General features: G+C 27.5%; 1 protein-coding gene across 1 annotated transcript; it reads left to right on the top strand.

Annotated features, from left to right (window-relative positions):
* The first annotated feature begins 3664 nt into the window (after positions 1-3664).
* Positions 3665-23005, top strand: LOC106789795 (sex peptide receptor-like). The gene is made up of 2 exons (XM_014754285.1): positions 3665-5965; positions 22677-23005. Exons 1-2 carry the CDS (start codon positions 4849-4851, stop codon positions 22889-22891), a joined length of 1332 nt encoding a protein of 443 aa, XP_014609771.1. The 5' UTR covers positions 3665-4848; the 3' UTR covers positions 22892-23005.
* The last annotated feature ends 234 nt before the right edge of the window (positions 23006-23239 follow it).

Raw genomic sequence — 23239 nt, 5'->3', positions numbered from 1 at the left:
ATAATTTTATTTCAATTTGATCAAAATAAAGTTCTAGTTCTTTATACTGTCCAATTTCCCTATGTTAAACATATTTATTAATAATTTTATTTTTGGACGAGATAAACAAATAATGAATTATTATTATATTTGCAACCTGGTATAAACTATAACACAAAGAAATTCTTCAAAACTTATAAACTTACTGCCAGATATATAATACCAATAATAACAATAACAATACAATAACGAGAAGCAACAAACAAGTACTAGGAGAAATGGGGTCTCTCGAACGAATAAAATGGAAATAAATAAATGAGCTGCAGTATAAGCCAAAGTAATAGAAGGGAGAGAAAAAAATAAAATCGGTGGGAAGGAAAGTAACGAACGAAAAAAAAAAGATTTGAATCAAAAGACGCGAAAAATGTGAACGAAGAAACGGAAAAGAAATAAACGACGAGGCTTTTCTTTGGTTGGCAAGTAATCAGCGAAAGAGAAATAAAAGAAAAGAAAAGAAAAGAAAAGAAAAGAAAAGAGAAGAAAAAAAAGAAAACGTTGTAGAGGATGATGGTGGGATGATGGGGTTGGGGGAAGGCGGGGATGGAGGGTGGTAAAAAAATATCTTGGAGTAACGCACAAACAAACAAAAACACACTCAGAAACTAGTAACGCGTAATACGTAAACACTTACTTACATTCAAAAAGAAAACGTAGAAAACATAAACGGTAAGGGTGAAAAAGGTTACGGGGGGGGGGAAGGAAAGATAGCCGGGGGGATTGAGTTTGTTGGAGGGAGAGGGGGGAAGTGGGATAAAGAAAATGTTGAAATCCTTTATAGCAATCGACCGAGAAAAGAGTGAAAAATGTGAGAATGGTAAATACTCAGTAACAATAACAATACCAAAAAGAATGCTCGTAGAAACATAAAGAAGGAACAAAAAAAAAATAATTCTCGATAAAAAGAAAAGATAGAGAGAGAGAGAGAGAGAGAGAGAGAAATCAAAACGAATTCGTTAAATTTGTGTAACTTCGTACTAACAGGAAAAAAAAAAAAAAAAAGAAACAAAAATACAAGAGCAAAAGGGTAAGCTTAAGACACGAAAAAAAGAACACGCGGTGTTAACGGGTAAAACTTAAATAAAAGTTAAAAAAAATGACAAAAAGAAAAAAGAAAAAAGAAAAGGAAAAGAAAAAGATAAGAAAAAAGAAGCGTGGTAAAAATTTGATAAAACGAGTATAAGATAAAAAAAACAGGTGAGTTTTTGTGATAAAGAATATAAAAAGAAAAAGTAACTGGAGAATCGTAGGAAACGTACAACAAGATGGCGTATTAGATAATAATGAAAGAAGATGGAACGATATTTATTTGAGTAGGTGGGATTGTAGATAAAAAAAAAGAAAAAAAAAAAGAAAAAAGACAAGAAAAATTAACTGGGTATAAAAACGTGAGAGAAATTTTTAATGCGAACTTCGTTGTATTTCGCCATTTGTAAAAAAAATATAGGGGAATAGTATTTCGAATACAACAATGGAATAATCATAATTAAAAGCAAAGTTTAAAGAACAAAAAATGTTAGAAGGAAAAGAAATAGAAAAAAAAAAAAAAAAAAAAAAAAAGTGGATAGTTAAAATTGTATGGGAACGAATCGTGTTGATGACGTTTAAATGCGTGACAAATTATATAAAAAAAATTCATAATAAAATAGGTTTATAAAATTATGTTAAAGTATGCAGAATTTAAGAAATAAAAATTTATGAGAAAGAGAGAGAGAGAGAGAGAAAAAATAAAATAAAATAATATTTTATTCATGTCCAAGTAAAATGTATATGATGGATAACGTTAATAATATATTAAAAAAAAGAAATAAAAAGAAAGAGAGAGAGAGAGAGAGAGAGAAACGAAAAGAGAAAGAGAAAGATAGCACGACAATAAGAAAGACAAGGATAGAAATAATATAAAATACGAAAATACAATAGAATTTGCAATCATATAAAGTGCTCGGGATAAATATTCCGATGATGATGTACAAGATAATAATAAAATATAGAAAATGAGAAGGGGGGAGGAGGGGTTGGGGGTAGAGATGATAATTTAAATATTTAAGAAAAAGAAAAAAGGGAGAAAAAATATAGAAATAATTCGGAGAGACTGGGATAACTGATAATGAGGATAAAAATTGCATAAAATGGTAAAGAGACACGTGTAACGTAATTTCTGTTTTTTTTTATTTTTTTTTTTTTTGTTGATACTGCAAAAAAATGAGAAAGATAGTAATCTAAGGTATTACTAAGGAATGACCGAAAGGTCAAATTTTTATGTTCTGGAATGATATAAGAATAGAAAAAGGTAGGAAAAAAAGGAAAGGGAGAGAGAGAGAGAGAGAGAGAGAGAGAGAGAGAGAATGATGCGATATTAAAAATAAAGAAAAATGGGAGACGTTTAGGATTTTTTGTATTTCCGGCAGAATTAAGAAATGAAAAATGAATAGTATTTGCAAAAATAGATATTGCAAAGAAAAGAAAATATAAAGAAGAGTGATCTTTGACGGATAAAAAATTGTTCGTCCCAAAAAAGAATAAAAATATGAAAAAAAAAGATGAGAGAAGATAATAATGTAAGAATAAAAGTATAAAGTAAAGACCTGTTAAAGAAACTGAAAAGTAAAAAATGGGATAACTGGAATACTTGGAGAAAGGGATCGGTAACTGGTGAAACTTTTTGTCCCGGTAGAATTAAAGAATATAAAATAAAGAGTAAGAATGAGAGGGAGAGAGAGAGAGAGAGAGAGAGAGAGAGAGAGAGAGAGAAAGAATAAGGGGAGTAGGGGTAGAAAGACGGATAATGTTAAAATAAAATTGAAAAGGAATGATAGAGACAAAAACTAGAAAAAATATCAACATCAAAAACTAACCGTAGGGATAAACAACATTTCTTTACTTTTCTGAAAGATAAAAAGAATAAAATATTGAAAGAGAAAAGGAAGAAATAAAAGGAACATAACGAAACGAGAAAATGTGACAAGAAAAGTTTACCGGACACAGGTAAAATTACATTCTCTCGGTAAGATAAGAATATAAGACAAAAACGTGAAAGACAGAAAGAAAGAAAGAACGAAAAAGAGAAAGAGGGAAAGAGAACAAATTATTCGATTAGAAAAAAAAATAAGAAAGTTATCCACTAATAAAAATATAAAAACGAAAAAGAAATGAAAAGGGGACAAACAAATTGATCGTGTAAACGTGTAAAAAAAATATTATCGCTTTCCTGAAACAAACAAACAAACAAAAAAAATAGTAATCAATTAACAAAAATATAGAGAAACTACTCTAACTAAAATAAATGAAAAAGAAATGAATCAAATCGATCGTGCGTGTAAAACGTGTAAAATATTTTCGCTTTCCTGAAACAACAAAAAAAAAAAAAAAAAACCCAAGAAAAGAAAAAAAAAATAGGTGAAGAAGTTTGACCGGATGCCGGTTAGATTTTGCCCGTTCAGTTAGAACATAACAGTTAGAATAAAAGAATAAGAGAAAGCGTGAGGAATAAGTAGGAAAAGAAGGAAAGGGAAGGGGGTGGGGGGTGGGAGCAATGGAAGGGGTAGTTGGGGGGCGCATGCGCATAAAACACATTCTGGGCGATGTCTGAGGCGTCGCGACGTCTACTTCGTCATTCGGCGTCCGCGCGCGAACCGAGAATAACGCGCAACCCTAACACGCGCCCGCGCAACTTAATAATAATAATAATATGAATATTATTATATTTAGCAATTACTAACATTTACAATTAATAATCATTTTTACGCGATTTACCTAATCGATTCCGATTAAAATCAATTATTTAACAACCCCCACCCTTACCTTCACCCTCATTCCCCATCCCATCATTAGCTCCCCCCTCCCTCCTACCCTCTCCCCCCATCGCTTTAATATTATCGCGAAATTTTGGGTTAATTTCATTTTGACTATGTGAATTATATTTTCACAAGAAGAATATAAGAAGGAAGGAAAAGAAACGAATAAAAAAAAAACGTCTAACCGACGAGTTGATTCTTAAACATTCGGATTTGTTTTTTTTCCCCATCGATAATAATCGTAAATTCGAAACAAAAAGAGAGAGAGAAAAAAGAAAAGAAGAAGAAGAAGAAAGGGGTGACTTTTGTTTTCCCGCGCTTTTTTTTCCTATAGTCGGTTCACGCACATTTTTGTTCGACTTTCTGTCGCAACGTTTATTTGGATCTTTCGTGGGATATGCTTTTTTTAGTTCTTTTTTTTTCATTTAAGTAATATTTAAATTAAAGGGGAGGAGGAAAAAAAAGAAGGAGGAGATACGAAGAAGAGGAATATCTTAAATCGCTAAGAAATAAAAATGGATATTTTAGTTTATTTCCAATCACCGTAAACGTGTGTCAGTTAAACGAGTTGATAAGCAGAAGAAAGAAGAAAAAAGAAGACAAGAAGGAAGGAAGGAAGGAAGAGGGGACAAAGAAAAAAGTCGGTAATGATCCGGCCTATAGGATTATCCGCAAAATTCCAATTGGGGGATAAAAAGGCAGGTTTGATCGAAGAAGAAGAAAAAGAAGAAAAAGAAAAAGCAGAAGAAGAGACCTTGATCGATGTTTCTCAGTGTCCTCCTAACATTTATCCATTATTACGGTTAAATCGTGTGGACAAAATTAAAGGAAAATTAACAAATAGAATAAGAGTGGTCTCTCGTGGGAATCTAAATTGCACGAGGAGGAAAAATTCGAAAAGAAAAAAGTACGATCTGTTAGTAGAAAAATAAGATTGTTAATTGAACGAATAAACGTATCTAAGATATTTCATTTGTATATATTATGCAAGATAATAAGGACTAAAAAAAAAACAAATATGAATATTAGCAACGCGACAGTTAACGACAACAACAACAACAACAATAACAGCAGTAGCAGTAACAACATATCGTCGTTGTTCGAAAAGAAAAGTGATTACGAATGCGGTAACAATTTGGAATCGTTTCATTTGATATACGCTCAAATTCATGGTTGGGCAAGCCTATTCGTTTGCATATTCGGTTGTATCGCAAATAGTTTAAACATAGCTGTACTTACGAGACGTGATATGAGATCACCAACTAATATGATATTAACTGGTCTGGCAGTTGCTGATTTATTGGTTATGATCGAATACGTACCTTATGCTATACACCTTTACCTTTATCATCGTTCAAGAAAGGATACGTTTACATATGGTTGGGCAGTATTCGTCCTGTTCCATTCTAATTTTGGTCAAGTTTGTCATACCATATCTATATGTTTAACGGTGACACTTGCTATATGGCGTTACATAGCCGTAGCACATCCGCAAAAAAATCACGAATGGTGTAGCCACAGAAGAACGATCATAGCTATAGTCGGTGCTTATTTGTTTTGTCCCGTGTTATGCGTACCATTGTACATAACCACGGAAGTACGTTCGCAGATAGAAACGTTAAACGATAATAATAATATTAATTTGAGTAAAATCATTGTTAACGATGTTGATAATCGTAACGATACACATCTATACGATACGGCAACTAACGTAACACTTTATTTCGTTAGATTAACCGAAACTGCCAGGGTACACGGTATGTTAAAGGAAATGAACTTTTGGATTTACAGCGTGGTCATCAAATTGATACCGTGTCTTGCATTAACCATATTAAGTATCAAATTGGTTATTGTATTGCTCGAGGCTAAAGAAAGAAGAAAAAAACTTACTACGAAAACATTGAAAAGTAATAATCAAAAATTAAACGATACAACTACGAACGATACGACTACGAAAATAAAAAAGAAAAAATCTAATAGGAATATGGATAAAGAAAGGCAAACTGATAGAACGACTATGATGCTATTAGCCGTTCTACTTTTATTCTTACTCACCGAATTGCCTCAAGGTGTACTCGGTTTGCTTAGTGTCATATTGGGCTCGGGTTTCTTTCATACGTGCTACCTTATGTTAGGTGAGTATTTATATTTTTTCTTTTCTCCCCCTTTCATTTCTATTACCTTTTTCTATCTAGATATCCATTAACTTCTCTTTATGTTTATTCCTCCTTTTTTTCTATCTCGTTTGTTTAAAACGATAATATCGATTAATCAACGATTACTATTACAATAACATATATTATCTTATTACAAATTATTATATTATATTTATCTTGTGTGTGCAATGATTATTTCATAGAAATTTATTAAATGTAACTTATGTTTCTTATTTTTTTTCGTTTATTAATTATTATTGTGATGCTCGATTAAATTTCTTTGTTGTTTTGATTTGTTGCTTATATTTTACTTTTTGTCTTTTTTCGCTCTTATTTATCAAAAATTCTTGAAGAAAAAGATTAAAGAATAATACGTTGAAAATTTCGGCATCTGAAATCCCACGAGATAGTCTGTGTCTTGTCCCAAAATGAACCTTTCGCCGCCAACACATTATCGTGAAAAGCCGATTTCGACGGTAAGGTGGACACAGGGGAAAGGAAGAAACGTTTGTTCCATTTTATCGACAGTATCATTTCCCACTTGGTTTATTCCTGTTTCTCATTAAACATCTTCGTTCTCTCTCTCTTTCACTTTTACTTTCTCTTATCCTCTCTTTTTCTTTTTCTTTTTGTTTTGTTGTTTTTTTTTTTCTGTGATTACAAATTGATTTTTCACGTTTCCATGTAAAACAAATGTACGATGATCGTTCAAAACTTACAACACGAGAATACTCGTTTTATTTGAATATAATTTAATAGTAGAATTTATACACAAAATATATATCCATCACTTTTATTTTTTTGTATTTATTTAAAAAATGATTTTCAGTAATATTTGCGGTCTCGTAAAAGTGTTCGTTTAATTAATGATTTTAATTGAAATTGTAAATTATTTGTCTTCTTTGTTTGTCTACAATTACATTTTATCTGAAACATTTATTGAATTGTGGTGAATAAATTCTGTTTGTAAAAGACAAAAAAAAAATAAAACAAAACGAGAAAATATTTATTTGCATTTGTATTACTTTTTTGTTCGATTTAAAAAAATAATTTTGAAAAGGATATTTGTATACCATTATATAATACATTCGTTTGAAATAATATTAATTGGAATTTATATCGTTACTCGGTTCTCTTTCGGTGGTACGATACTTTTCTAAAACATACGTTCCGATCATGCTTAAAAAAAGTTTATGAAACTGAAAAAAAAAAAACAGAAAAAGAAAAGCGCGTGAAATGAATCTCGAAATAAAAGATAGTACGAAATATAAACGTCTAATCGAATGCATTCTCTTTCTCTTCGAATTTATGCGCGCATAATAAACGTGAATTTTCGAATTAAACAAATATGAAATGAAAATGCATTATGTCAAATATATTTCAATATTATTTAATTTCTTTTCAAAATTATAATTAAATATCATTTCAATGAATACTTATAGCAAATCACGTATTCACACTTTTATAAACCATACGATATTTATATATTTACCAATTGATTAATAAAGTTATTTACTAAAATTATAATTAAATTTGTTTTTAAAGCGGATTATTAAAAAAAAAAAAGAAGAAATTTAATAAAAGAGAGAGATACGCATAAAGTTGATTTTGCAGAGAGGAAAAAAAAAATATATATAAAAACAATGAAATACCCTCCCCCCCCCCTTGTGTCAGTCAGTCGCGTACATTAATACTCGACGTATTGAATTAATTTCTACCGAATTATAAAAAACTCATTATATTTTTTTTCTTTTCGGTCCTTTTTCTTTCATTCATTCTTTCTTTCTTTTCCCTGTAAATTGAACTTTAGAAAATTCTGATCAACTTTTATAGAAAATGTTCAACCATATATCTAAAAGTTAGTTAAAGTAGTGGGTTTTGAATGAAGACCATAATTTATCTGTAATAATTCACATTGTGAATATAGGTCATGATATCTGCGTACATATGTCCCTGGTTATTATAACAATTGAATAACATAAGTAAATAAATTATATAAATTAATACTCTCTGATTTTTTTATTTGTTAATATAAAGTGGAAAATCATAGAAAGTATTTTTGATTAAACTTCAATTTGTTAATTTGAAATAATTGTTAATTTGCTTTTAAACGCAAAAAGGTTACGAAATTCATCTTTTACGTAGAAATTTATTCGAGGATTATTTGAAAATTTGTACCCCTCATCTATATCAATTATATCGCAAAAGAATACTTTTTATATTAATATATTGTCGGAGAAATATAATTTTTTAATTAAACGATACGAGAAAATTGATTTGAAAAGAAAATTAAATGTTGATTCTTTTTTTTTTTACATTCTTTCTTTCTTTTGTTTCTCGAAAAAATTAAATTAATTTTTGACAGATATAGAAAAAAAATAATTAAATAATAAAAATATCTAATATATTACAAATATGATCAAATGTTATACATAAAACATTTATTTCTATGTATACACATGTATTAATCTATGTATTCGTGTGAAAACTGAGACGAACTATGTTTCTTCTTTTGCTTTTAAAATTCTTAATAGTTTGCAAAAATAAGCTATTGTTTCGAAACGTTGCATCTCTCTCTCTCTCTCATTTTTTTTTATTTTATCCTACCCCTCCCACCACCCGTCCCACTTTTTTTAACTATCGTTCGAAAAACCGTGAAACTGTAAATGTGCATACAATCGAACTGATGGTTTTCTACGCGTGATACAGGAAAATCGAACGGATATTTCTTTTTCGTATTCTTTCTCTGACTGATGAAGCGAAGAATATATTTTTCTATTTTTTGGTTTTTTTTTTAATTTTATTTTACTTCTATACTTTATTTTTGTTCACTTCGTTTACATATGTATATATTTTCGTATTAATATTTAGAAGATTACAAAAATATTAATACGAAATTGTTTCTAATAAATATAATCAAGTGATATTATTCGATTATTATCATATTTGTTTCAATTTATATTATTTTAATTGCAGCTTATATAATATATATATATATATATATATATATATACGTCGATTAAATGATATATTATATTTAAATAGGAAATATCTCGATTGCAAATTTGAATATTACATCTTTGATCTTGCTTGGTTAATTTGCTCGTTTCTGGATTAGTGAATACAAATATGATTCCATTTATTTTGTATTTTATAATACAGGCAATATAATGATTCGATAGAATATATCGAGAACTCAATGAGAAAATATTTTAAAATCGATTTACGAACGATTAATCGTTGTCCCTAAAATTAAATAACGAAATAAATGATAAAAAGTTGATGGAAATAAATTACACGGACAATTATATTATATACTTTGAAAAACAAAATGAATTTTGAAACAACGACGGATGATAAATCTTAAAGGAAAGTAAATGGACGATTTAAAAATAAAAAAAAAACAAACCCGTCCTTCTCGTCCACCCCACCCTCACCTAAAAAAAATGCCAACTTAAAACTTAGAAGAATAAATGGATCTATCGTAAATTGGAGAAAAGAGTAAAGAAGATTGGTGAAAGAAAAGAAAAAGAAAACGAAAAGATTTAAGAAACTAAACAAAACCCTACCCCACCCCACCCCCCTTCCCGCGTTGATAAGTAAGTAAGTAAATGACACAAACTTCTAATTAAATATTTCCCCTCTCCCCATCTTTCCCAAAAGACGAATTAGTCCATTTTTCAATGACAATTTGCCAAGGTATAATTTTTATCAGTTACCTTGTTAGATTTTCCAATGCTGACTTTGTACGAACGTATATATTATAATATACATACAATATATAATTAATTTAATATATTAATATATTATTATCCTTTGTATATTCATTTTTAAATGTTTAGCCAAAAAAGATTATATTAATAAATAACTAAAACAAACAAAACTATATATATATACATATGTGTACAATTTGTTTATATATATATTGGTTCGTGTTCTGTACTCATGTCAGATATTTCTTTTTTAAACATTTTCACAAGATGCATCGAATCGGGAACAAGCAAGAAGACACAAGCGACCCTTTCCTTCTCCCCCTCCTCCTCCCCTCCCCACCCCCTTTACCCTTGCCACCTCTTTATCTCTCTTCATATCTCTCTTTCTTTTTCTTTCTACTTGAGAATGGCAAAGTTGTCCTGGTTTACGAAGTGCAAGCACGTGATGCTGCTATTATTCTCTCGCTTCGTGGCGATATGCTTCATATAACGGGTTGCTCAGAATCGACTTCCTATTCGTTCCACACTACCCTCCTACCACCCTACTATCCCCACACCACCACCCTATCCCACTCCAGAGAGGACACATACACGAACAACCAACCCTACGCAGTAACAACCGATTTCTTATCGACAATGCACAACGTCGCTTCGAATAAAAAAGATCCGCTTGCGAATACTCCCCCAGACCACCCCACCCCACCTCCCCATCCCTTTTATTTTTCTTTTTCTATTTCTTATTCGTTTTTTCTTTTTTTTTTTTTCCCCCCCTTAAAGAATACAATACGATATCGATCAGGAATAGATTACGTTTCGAATTTGAGCACAAATTGTAACGATCATTTAAACCCCCCCGTTTCTGGACAATACAATTATTAATCTTAATTTTTATTTGATTTTTTTCTACTTTTTTTTTTCTTCCATTCCCTTCGAATTTTTAATCTTTTCTTTATTCTTGTTTATTTTTTTTTTTATTGACTTTTACATTCGATTCTATAATTAATCTTAGAAATATTAATGATTTATAAAATAAATAAATTCAAATGAATGGAACATTAACAAGAGCAAACGTTAATAAAAAACCTTTTTTCCTTTTTGGTTTTACTCCTCCTCGTTTGTACTATCGTTTTCAATCCTTTTCGGTTATTTCATTCACTTTCTGTTTACATACGTATATATATTTACTCGAAACAATTATTTAATAAATTAAACGCGTAAATTGATATATACATAATAAATGTACACGTACGTGTATGTAACATGTATCATATAAATAATATACAACACACACGTGTAACGAAATGATTCTATATATATAGAAAAAATTGTTACGATTTTATACTTTTTATAATTGGATTTTGCTTACTGCAAAGATATATTAATATATTTACTCGAAACAATTATTTAATACATTAAACGCGTAAATTGATATATACATAATAAACGTACACGTACATGTATGTAACGTGTATCATATAAATAATATACAACACACACGTGTAACGAAATGATTTTATATATAGAAAAAATTGTTACGATTTTGTACTTTTTTTAATTGGATTTTGATTATCGCAAAGATCTTCAGTTCAATTTAAACAAATACAATTAAAAGTCGATGCACGGAGCTTGATCGAAAGTTAAATTACTGAAGCGTGATATAACATAACTGACTACGCTTATATTATACTAGTTAATCGTGCGAAATGATCGAACGCTAATTATTCGATCGACTCAACGAATACAATTCCCCCCATCCGTAAAAGAGAACGAAATAAATCCTACAGTGATTTAACGGGTTGGTTGGTGGGGTTGGTGAGGAGGAGCTATCTATCAATGCCATAATTATACCTATATATGCGTATTTGTGCGTGTACGTGTTGTATCTATTCATGTATGTATTTATACATGTATTTATTATGAGCCTTTCGAACATGCATTCAACACAAGATCGTTGAAAGGAAACGATAGATTATTATAATATAATAGTAATGTAATAATCGATTCCATTATATTTCCTTCATATGAAATTATTATCATTATCGTTACACTTTGATTATTATTATTATTATTATTATTATTATTATTATTATTTAAATGATGGTGTGGAATTATTGTTTCGTAAATGTTATTATTACCATCGATATTGTTTTATTTTTAAATATATTACGATTAATTTTATTATTGTATATATAATTTTTGTTCATATAATTAATATGATAAAGTTATAGTTATGAAAATACTGTGTTAATATTTTATTTATCATTATTATAGGTATTATATTTATGTCGTTGTATATTTTTAAATATAATCAATTGAAATAGAAAAATTATTATTATTATTATTATTATTGATATTTTAATTATTTCAATAATAATTATTAAACGAATAAGTATATTTTTACGGTATAATCGATTTTAATGTAAATTATTTGCAATGGTAAAAAATGATTCGTAAAATATTTTATATCACGCACGCCCACGCACACGAATATACGCAAACAAGGGTGCAATACACTTATATAGATTCGTTTTTAATTTAAAAAAGTAACGATTAGAATTAATTAAGAGTTCCATGCTCCCCAAAGGTTTACAACTGTTAAAGTTGACTGTTAAAGTTTCACGATCGTTAATAATAATTCTCGACCTAGTTGTTTGGATCAAAACAACGTTGATGAGAAATCGCATAACATAGAGAAAAAAAACGCGCTTTATTTATCCTTGTTTGTTACCACCTTTCTCTTTCTCTTTCTTTCTTTCTTTCTTTCTTTCCTTTTGTTTTCAATAATTTTTTTTTCTTTCCTTCCTTTTTCTCATTCTTTCCTTCCTGTTACAATTAGTTTACTTCTCGCGTTAGCACGATCACCGTGAATTCCACGGTGAACCGAAATCACGGTTGAAGAACTTTCGTTTTAATTAAAAATAAAAAAAAAAGATAAAGAAAACATCCCCACTCTCTCGTCGAATAGTAATTGTCTGCAACGAATGCAATAAACAAAACAAGAAATTAGAAGAAGAAGAAGAAGAAAAATAAAGAAAATACGACTATGAATTTGTATTCGTATTTGAATTATAATTATTATCGTTGTTAATACTTTATATATTGTTTCAACACGTATTTTTTTTTTTATATTTAATTAATATATTTTATATTTAATGTTTTAATTATATTAAATGTGTAATAATTAATTAGCAATTCTACAATGATGTAACAATGTAACAAAATTCTGAACTTTAACACAGTATAAATATTGTATTAATTAATTAATACTATATTATTTGGTATATTAAAAAAAATACACGCACATACACATGCATACACATTTACGTTAAAGGTAAAATTATCTGATGAATATTTTTATATTTATTATATAGATAATTTTTTTAAAAAACTATATCAAAAAGAACTTTTAACAAATATATTATTATAAATTGGAATTAGTGTTTTTATTTGACACGCATATACGATATTGTTATGGGGGAATACTTATTAAAACCCATACGAATCCTTTTGAAATCTTTATATTTGTTGCACAATAAATTACAAAGAATCCTTCGTTTTATTACGAACGATTATTTTTTCTGGAATTTGTGGTATACAGAAGAAAATCACTTCTTGATTCCATGGAATTCGTAAAGAGAAGAGAAATCATAAAAAGTGTTACTTATGGTTATTATTATCCAAGGAATAACTATAAAAATGTCATACAATGTTTCCAACAAAATTTAAATATCTTTCACAAAATTACATCGGTTAAAATAAATATAATCAAATAAATTTTTCTCCTATGAACAATCTTTTTCTCCCATTTTGTTCTTTCATTTTTATTCATAAAGATTTAAAAATAATAATCATATTTTTATTATGTACAAAATATTTCAAACGTTTTCATTAATTGTCGAGTAAATCTTCGATCTCATAATTAATCAATAAATAAATAAATAAATAAATAAATAAAATATAAACAATCTATTTGTTAGAATTGATCTAAGATACAATATAAAAGAAACGAAAATAATTTGTAGGTTTTAATTTTTGTTGTTTCTTTCTTTTTTTCAAGACGTCAGATAAATTTGTATTTTTTGTACACCGGCCAAATTTAATCTCGCACGTGTGCACATCGAACAAATCGTATTAACATACGTAATATTCAATAATATTCTTAATCAAAATTATTATTACACATCTTATTCAATCATCTTTCCTTTCTTTTCCCCTTCTTTTCTTTTTCTTCTACACGAACGACGTTAAAAGTAAAGTTTCATTTTGATTTGCATCACAACGAACAATGGTTTATGCAAAATGTTAGCCGATCTAATCAATTTCTTTCGATTCCATATACGTATGTATGTATGTATATGTGTTTGTTAGTTTCCTTCATTCATATTTCCTTTTCTTTGTTTGTTTATTTTTCTTCTTTTTTCTTTTTTTATTATTTCCATACAGAATATACCCGCGATTTGCTTTATTCCTTTTTTCAACAAAACTACCCCACGTATTCTAGGCATACGTTCATCGAAATCGATAATATGTAGAATGGTAAATGATTTGACTGACTCTTTGATGCACAGTTTTAAAACAAAAAAAAGGACATAGAAAAGTACAAAATCTATTCGTTGGCGTTGAATACAAATGAATAGAAAGAAAGAATGAATTTTAAAGTTCTTCGTTTTATTCTCTCTATCTCTTTCTCCCTTTCTCACTCACCCCAAATACACATAAACACACACACATTCTCTCTTTCATGAACTTACTTTTCTTTCACACACATACACCTTTATCATTAATTATCCACTTACACGCATTCTTTCTTTTTTACCTAACACAAATACCAGGTATGTACAACACGTACATACTTCTTTTTCACTAATACACGTACATACACGCATATTCTTTTTTTCTTTTAACACACATCATACATGCATAGCATTCTTCACGTCCCCCTCCCTCTCTCCCTCCCTGACTCCCTCACCAAACCCCTTTTTCTCCTTACCAATAGAATTTGCAACTAAATTCTGTAGGCTTGGGAACTAGAGTTCCTTGAAATTTAGATTAATTTATCAAAGACACGAGAATAGGTGATAGGAATCGTTTGTACTAGGAATCAGAATACAATGAAATTTCACATTGTGTTACAGGTTTGTCTACTATGTCATTCTCTCTTTAACAAGGAAATTCTCTATCGTAATACTTAACTACCGGTTTTAGCTTCGAGCAATCAAACTCAATACGTATAGAGAATACTTTTTCTAATTCGACATGTTAATTTTCGTTAAAATTTTCGAAAACTTTGATTACTTGATTTTTTTTGTTTTTTATCTATCAATTTTTATTAATTCAAACCCGGTTTCACAATTAATTAATTAATTTATCTCTCTCTCTCTTTTTCTTTAAGTTAATTAATGTTTTATAATAATCGTAAAAATCTGATGTGATTTATTAGAAGAAAATTTGGTATAAAAATTAAATGGGAAATGAAAAATGATGAAAAATGATGAAAAATGATGAATAAGTATTACCATTGAGAATCACTGAAGCAACTATCAGATTTATATATATATGTGTCATTGGTAATCAGTTATGTATACTGCAGGTAACTCTACTATAACATGATTAATTCGTATCGAGTTATTTGGAAACTATGTTAAAGGAAACCTTATATCGATAACTTTATAGCAGTATGTGGTGTTCAATGGAATCAATCGATCAATCGAATTTAATGTCAAACGATTTCAAGTCAATTTCTTGTGTACAGAGTCATTCAATTATTTTTTATTTATTTTCCCAATCACTTTTGTTCTCTCTTTATATAAATATAATATCATATCAGATTCTCTCTTTGTGTACACCGAATTTTGTTAGGATTTTGAATTCGTAACGTGATTTTTTCAAAAATACGAAGTATTGTTTATAAGAGGTTTCACACTTTTTTGATCTTATAACAAATTTATCAACCATTTTTTTATATATATATATCAATTATAACTTCTTATTATTTTATTTTTTGTATAAAAGAAACGAAAAAAGATATACTTTCGAGAAAAATTTTTGTTAAATCTTGACAAGTAAAGCAATGAAATAAATATCCATTGAATATAAAAAAAATTTTTCTGTTTTTTTTTTTTTAATAAATGTATAAAATTTATTTAAAAAAATAAAACTACAGCGTAGAAACTAATTCGATGTCTTTAATATTTAAACAAATATAGCATTCATTAATGGCACCTAGTTAATTTCTACAGCTGATAAAATTTTCTAAAAAAAAAAAAAGGAAAAAAGAAAAAAGTAAGAAATTAGACGACCAATATATTTCACGCATATAATAATTCATCTCATGCAACATTGAACATAGTAATATTCTATTCGAGTTACTCCAATTGGAGATTTTCATAGAAACGTCGCCATTGGTGGATGCATTAGACTGATATCTCCGATATTATCATTGTCGAGGAGTAAAGTATAATATATGTATGTATGCACATATATACTTACATGTATGCATACTGAAGAGAGTATGCTAATAATGCAGCATGCATATATGCATACATACATAATACTTTCGAGAAGATCTCAGAATTCTATGGGTTGAATTTAACTGTGATAAGTGACAAAAGTTACTTTCTGAGACTTCCTAAGTGTCTGATTGAAATATACACGTGTGTGTATCACGTCTCTTCTTGTTTCGTGGTAATTTAATTATACCAACATGGTTAAGAGAAACTTTATTGAAATTTATACGAACTATCTCTTCTAACAATGTAGTACCATCCTGATTTTAATGGTTTACTTAATCTAATAATTAATTGTCTATTCTTTTATTTTTATTTTTTTTTTTCTCGTTTTCTTGTTTCTTTACGATAAATGTGTTCATTCAATTTTTAATCCTTTAAACGTAAGAAAAGTACGCAAATGTTTTGAATTATTTCATTAACAAATAAACAATTCAATTGTTAGATATAGTTGAATAAATTTTGAAAATCTTTCGATCAAATTTGATCAAATATAATTCATATATATTTTATATAAATAAATAAATAAATAAATAAATAAATAGAAAATAATCAACTAAAGAAATATATATGCTAGCATAGTCAATTATTTATAAATAAAATTTGTGATTTTTTGTATAAATTTCAGTATCGAAAAATAATTCTAAAAAGAATATTAAAATATAAAAGTCCAAAAATAAACGAAATTGTGAAATGATGAAAAGATTAATCAAAAATAATACATGAAATAATCTAAAATACAAAATATTTTACCAAGCAAACAAAAATTGTCGTATATCTTTCCGTGCGTTCGTCAGAAAAAAAAAGAAAAATTACATTAGTCGCGAAACAAATCTCATTAAAAATTATATTAGAAAAAAAAAATGATTTCTTATCAAAAATATCTTCGATCGGATTAATAGCGAAAAGAAAAATCAGACAATCGATGGTTTTTTTTAATGCATTCTCAATTTAAAATTCCTTGCATTCGTTCGAGTTTATCAAGAATTTTTGATTAATGACGTCAGAAAGTTTAGAAGGAAAATTAGATTCCTTCTTTTCCAGGCCGATCTAAAAGAGAGTCACATATATGTCATTTATATATATATATATACATATTTGTATAAATGTGTGTCTGTTTATGTGTGTGTGTGTGTGAAACTTGAAAAGTCGAGCTTTGAAATCGATAAACGAAAAGGGTGCAACGAAAGTTAGAAAAGTACATCACAGCTGAGACATAATCAGGATGAGTTTGACTTCTCACGCGATTCGTGTTACCATTTCTACATTTCTCTTTTTTTCTTTTTTTTTTTTTTCTCTTTCTATCTTTCTTTTTTTACTACATTCATCGTGATATCTCTTCCTACCGTCTCCTAATTTTTTTTCTTTATTTTTTCCTATCACTGACACGCATAATACACGAATGCATTAAATCGGAGTAACACAAGTTTCTTCGTATTTTATCCAACGAACAAGTTGAAAAAATTCGCATAATTTTGATAATACTAATCGAATCTGACGATACTCGCGTGCATTTATAAATTAAAATATTGTAAAATAATTTAAAAAAAAAAAAAAGAAGATCATAATATAATATTTTGCACCTATATATATGATTTATTTTAAAAAATAACATCTTTATTTTTACTTTTGCATCGAAAAATACGAAGAAACTTTTTCTTCCAATCGGAACGCGTATTTTAAATATAACAATTAATTCTCTCGATGTTACTCATTTTTTTTTTTATAAACAAATTTAATATTAAACTATATAAAATAATTCGTAAATTTAATAGATTTATTTATTATTTAATGAAAATCCGGTTAAAAATAATTCGAAATAATAATCGTCATTATTTTCGATAACTACGGTTTGAATCACTTCTTTTTTTTTTTTAAATACAACCGTTGACTTCCTTGACGAAAAAAAAAAAAAGAAAAAAGAAAAGATGATCAATTTGAATGCAATGAATTTAATATAAAGGAAGGTATCGAATAAATTCCTATACATAATACATGTAAACGAATACAAGTATGCACATCCTCATATACGTATGCATTTACACAATCACATCGATCTAATCGCATTGTCATCAGTAGGTATGTACCCGCAACCCCATTTCAATGTCTAATCCTAATACGATTTTCACCTCTAATCGATTAAGAGGATCCCGATGAATGAGTGAATAAGAGAGAAAGAGAAAGAGAGAGAGAGAGAGAGAGAGAGAGAGAGAAATAGAACTTACCATAGGAGCTTTTGTTCTGCACGTTAATCCTCAAATTTCTAAAGTGGAATTTCACGAACTTTGATTTTGCTTTCTCGTATTACCCTTCTGGTGAAGAATAAAGTTCGTAAACTATTTCGTACGTAGAATCAGCTTGTTCTTCTCTTATTGTATAAAATCTACTCGTTGTTTTCCATTGATCCAAATGATTTCTGAAATAATTAATTAATGATCGATTGATTATAATAATTGTCACTTGATATAAGAAAAATGTAAGAAAGTTATTCTTATAATTAATATTTTTGTTGTTGTTGGTAAAAGTTTATTTTTAAGTAGTCGCATTTTAACCCTTTGATTGTTATGAACGCATATATATATATATGGGGTTTGCTAATAAAATTGTTAATATTAATGTAAAATAATGTAATGTTGGTTTGTATATTGATTATTTTTTTGAATCTTCTCACGTGAAAATTAAATTATATATAAGAAAGAAAAAAACTAGTTCATTATTAAATATAATTTATATTTTATTAAAATCTGGTTAATAATATTAATTAACAAAAATAGTAGCATTAATAATAAACTATTTCTAATATACAAAACACCTCAGTTTAAAAGTATTCATCACTTAAAGAATTAAAACAATGGAATCATTAGTGATCACTTTCATCATATTATAGATTTTGTCAATAATATAATTATCCGATGATTAAACAATACATGGTTATTATTCGTTGTAGAAAAAATTCAATAAACTAATAACTTAAAAAAAAAAGTATTACGTTTCGAATGTTATTATTATTTTTGATTGATTTCTATTGTGAATACAATTGGTGCAGTAAAGTAAAATATGCTCGATACTGTTTGAAGTATTGCAAGTCTTACAGTTTATTTGTTTCTTCAAATATTTACGGAAATAAATCATTGTTACATAACCAGAATAAATATTGAAAGATATCAAGATAATATAAATATAATATATAAATAGAAATAAAAAAATTAAAATCATTTTTAAAAATAATTCTTCTCTTACGCAGAATCAGTTAAAAGAACACTGTGATCAATTAATTTTTGTNAATAAATAAAAAAGACTATATATAAATATACTTACAAAATTAATAAAGATTTAAATAAAAAATATACAAAAATAAGTAACAATAAAAAGGATTAAAGAGAAAAAAAGAAAATTAAGTGTATTCCAATAATGTTTGTTACTAATAGTTAAAAGATATTTCAATTTTAACGTTTCGCACACGTTTAACACACGTCCGACCTATAAGTTGGATAAACGTCGACTAAAACTGTTTATTTTATTGAAATATTATTTCTACGCGTAATTTTGTCGAAAATATAAACAAACTTGTCGAAAACATCGTCATTTCGCTATATGTGAAAGATATAATTATTTTAAGAATAAAAAATCTGGTATTTGTTATTAACAGTACTGGTTACTCAGAAGTAAAGATTGTTATTTATAATTCGAGGAATCTCATAAATTTTAATTACAGTTAAAAAATCATAAAACACGTACAGAATAAACATATGTTACAAATACTTGTAACTTGGATACGTATTAGTGTGTAATGCGAATGCAAAAGGTGTATTCGAACTTTCGTAAGGTTGTGTACGCGTGTAGCATACAATTTTTAAATTAAAGAAAAAAAAAACAGAAAGGGAGAAGAATAGAGAGAGAGAGGGAGAGAGAAGAAATGATAGTCAATTAAAATTTAGAGGAAAAAGAAAATATAAAAGAAAGGAAGATAGGAAGAAAGTATATTTTGTTTTAATTAGAAATAAAAGTTATGATAAGAAAAATTGAATTATAAAAAGGGTAGGGAAAAAGTATTTGTGCGTGGATGTGTGTGTTGACGGAGAATTTGTAATTTTGAAATAAGCAAAAATTTTCTCACAGAGACAAAAAGTGATAAGAAATTTAAAATTTATAGGGGGGGGGGGAAATGTATAGAAGATAATAGGATAATAAAAAATTATGAAAAACACGAGGGAAAGTGACGGAGAATTAAAATTTAAAGAGGAAAGAAGAAAAAGAAGAAGACGAAGATGTTGAAGATAATTAAAAGTAACGAATAGAAAGAAAAAGAAAATAATCAAAAATAATTAAACATAAAAATGTTCTATAAAACATAAAAAAGTTAAATAAAAATCGTTATAGAAATGAAACGAAGAGTAAAATACAATTAATTATCCTAAACTACTCTCAAAAATCAATTAATAATTTCTATTTAAAAAAAAAAAACAAAGAGAAAAAAAATTGTTCCATCTTTAAAATTTGATCATTTTAAAAAACGAATGTCAATCTTCGTGATATTTATTTTCTATTTCTATTAATTATGTTGAAAACAAAGAGAATAATGTGTTCATACTTATAATTCTATTATTCTATTATTTTCAAACGTCGAATAATAAAATTTTAACCAAAGTTGAAATATTTCAAGCACATTTCTAAAGAATTTCAACAATTTTCTAAAAATGATTTGTTATAAACCCATATAACAAGCACACACATATATATGAGCATACGAGTGCTTGCTAATGCACCCTCGAAACTATACATACACATAGATACACAAATACACTTTAATAATAGATACTTTAGAAAGGCAGCTGCATCCAGAAGGCCAGTGTTGAAACTAAAGTTGATCTATTCTTCTCACTAATATTAAAAACTTTTCGCGTACAAGTTCCAAGTTAACCCACGCTTACGAATCTCATTCTATATGCACAATTCACACATGGGATACTTATATCAACGTGATACGTTTATAATGAAATTTTAACGGGATTACGCGATTTCCAAGTTAGAATATTACGTGATTAATCGTATAAACGTCCGATTAAAATACAAACATATTTAATAACGCAATTGTAACACCTTATAATATATATTTACTCTTTTATCTTTTATATCATCAAATTAAAATCGCACAATACTTAATTTAAATACTTCATTTATACTTCTACGCGGAAATAAAAAAAAAAGAATAACAATTTAAAGAAAAAGATCATACGCGTGTAATAAAAAAATGTTTAAAATAATTTTCATTTTGTTGGCACCTGATTTTTTATTAACATTTCTCATAGTAAATTGCAATTACAATTAAATCGTTTCATTTAACTGTACACATATATATATAAAAGAAAAGTAATTTAAATAAGATGATATGCGTTTAATAAATCTTAGCAAAAGTATGGAATCAACAAAAAAAAAAAGAAATATTTGCACGCGATTAAGACACTTGTTTTTTTTTTTGTTTTTGTAATTAAACTTTTATCATAACGAATCGCAATTCTAATTAAATCGTTCATTCATTTGGCAAAGATAGATAGAACGGATCAAAGAAAAGGATCGTATGATGTATCTAATAAATCAGCACATTTAAACACTGAATAAAGTTTATCGTTTGCTAATGGCTTTGGCTTTAGCTTTAGCAAACTTCTATGTTGTAATGTAGGATATAACTTTATGCATAAAAGTAATCGATTTGTATATATATGTATATATAATACATAATATATATGTATATATATATATTATATATATTATGTGTATGTATACCTGCGGTTGTTTGCTTGAACCGCTTTGATAGAATTTGAGAGACCGATTAGATAAACGAGACGTATGCTCCATTTAAGTTGCTTCATTTTATTAGTTATTGTTTAAGTGTCGCAATTCAATTAATTGTCTATGAATAATTTTTTTTTTCATAATATATTATTTTGTATTAAAAATTATTATTTTTGTTTTTTAACTTGTAATCATTTTACACATGTATGTTTTAAATTTTTACGTATTTTGTTATTTTAAATATTAATAATAATTATATTACTTATATATTAGTATATTTATTACACTCTGTATTAATACTTAAAATATTTTTATTTATTATTTGTATAATGTGTAATATATTTCTATTAGTATATTATATTTTACTGCAATTAATTATAATTATTGGATCGTAAAGAATGTTATTACATTTTTCTTATTGACATTTGCAGAAATGAAATTGTATTTAAACACAGAAATACCTTACAATATTGAATTATAATTAAATAAAGAATGTAATATATCGTTTTAATCTAAATGATATTTGCCATTGGGAATTACGAAAAATTGTATTAATTATTGATAATTTCGTAATATCTCTTAATGGAATACATTTAAATCTATAATACTAATCTAAATGATTTAATTGAATACTCTCATTTATTTTCTTTTTTCTTTTTTATCTCTATCTGTTCTCAGGTGACGTAATAGACATCCTAACTCTAATAAACTCGGCGATAAATTTCATCCTTTATTGCACGATGAGCCGTCAATTTCGTACGACCTTCAAGCAACTTTTCTGTACAAAGTGGAAAAATCTTGGTAGATGGATGCCTATACAACAGCTTCAAATGGATAACAATGGTAACACAGGAACTACCAATCATACGGTGACACAGGTCACACAAGTCTAGCGTCGAAGAATAAACCGTCAAACTTATTGCTATCCGTTATAATAATCTATATATAAATATATTTTTTAATTTTATCTTTGTTTTTTTTTAGTTTTTTTTATTATATAAAATTAAATCAAATACAAAACAAAACACAGAATCAATCGAATTTTTAACGACACGCGTATATATTGGATAGATTATTTTGTTCTTAATAATTAACATAAATTATATCGACTCTATTATAATGACACACAATCATTTAGGTTGAAACGCCTAACTTTTTTTTTTTTTCTTTATTTTATGATATTATTATATTTTATTAATGATGAATTTGTGTGTGTAGCATTAACTTTTAAAGATTTTCCA

The sequence above is a fragment of the Polistes canadensis genome, unplaced genomic scaffold, assembly GCF_001313835.1.
Source record: "Polistes canadensis isolate GaletaPanama2010 unplaced genomic scaffold, ASM131383v1 scaffold_6, whole genome shotgun sequence".
In the NCBI taxonomy this organism is placed as follows: Eukaryota; Metazoa; Arthropoda; class Insecta; order Hymenoptera; family Vespidae; genus Polistes; species Polistes canadensis.
This window is presented reverse-complemented; position numbering and strand designations above follow the sequence as displayed.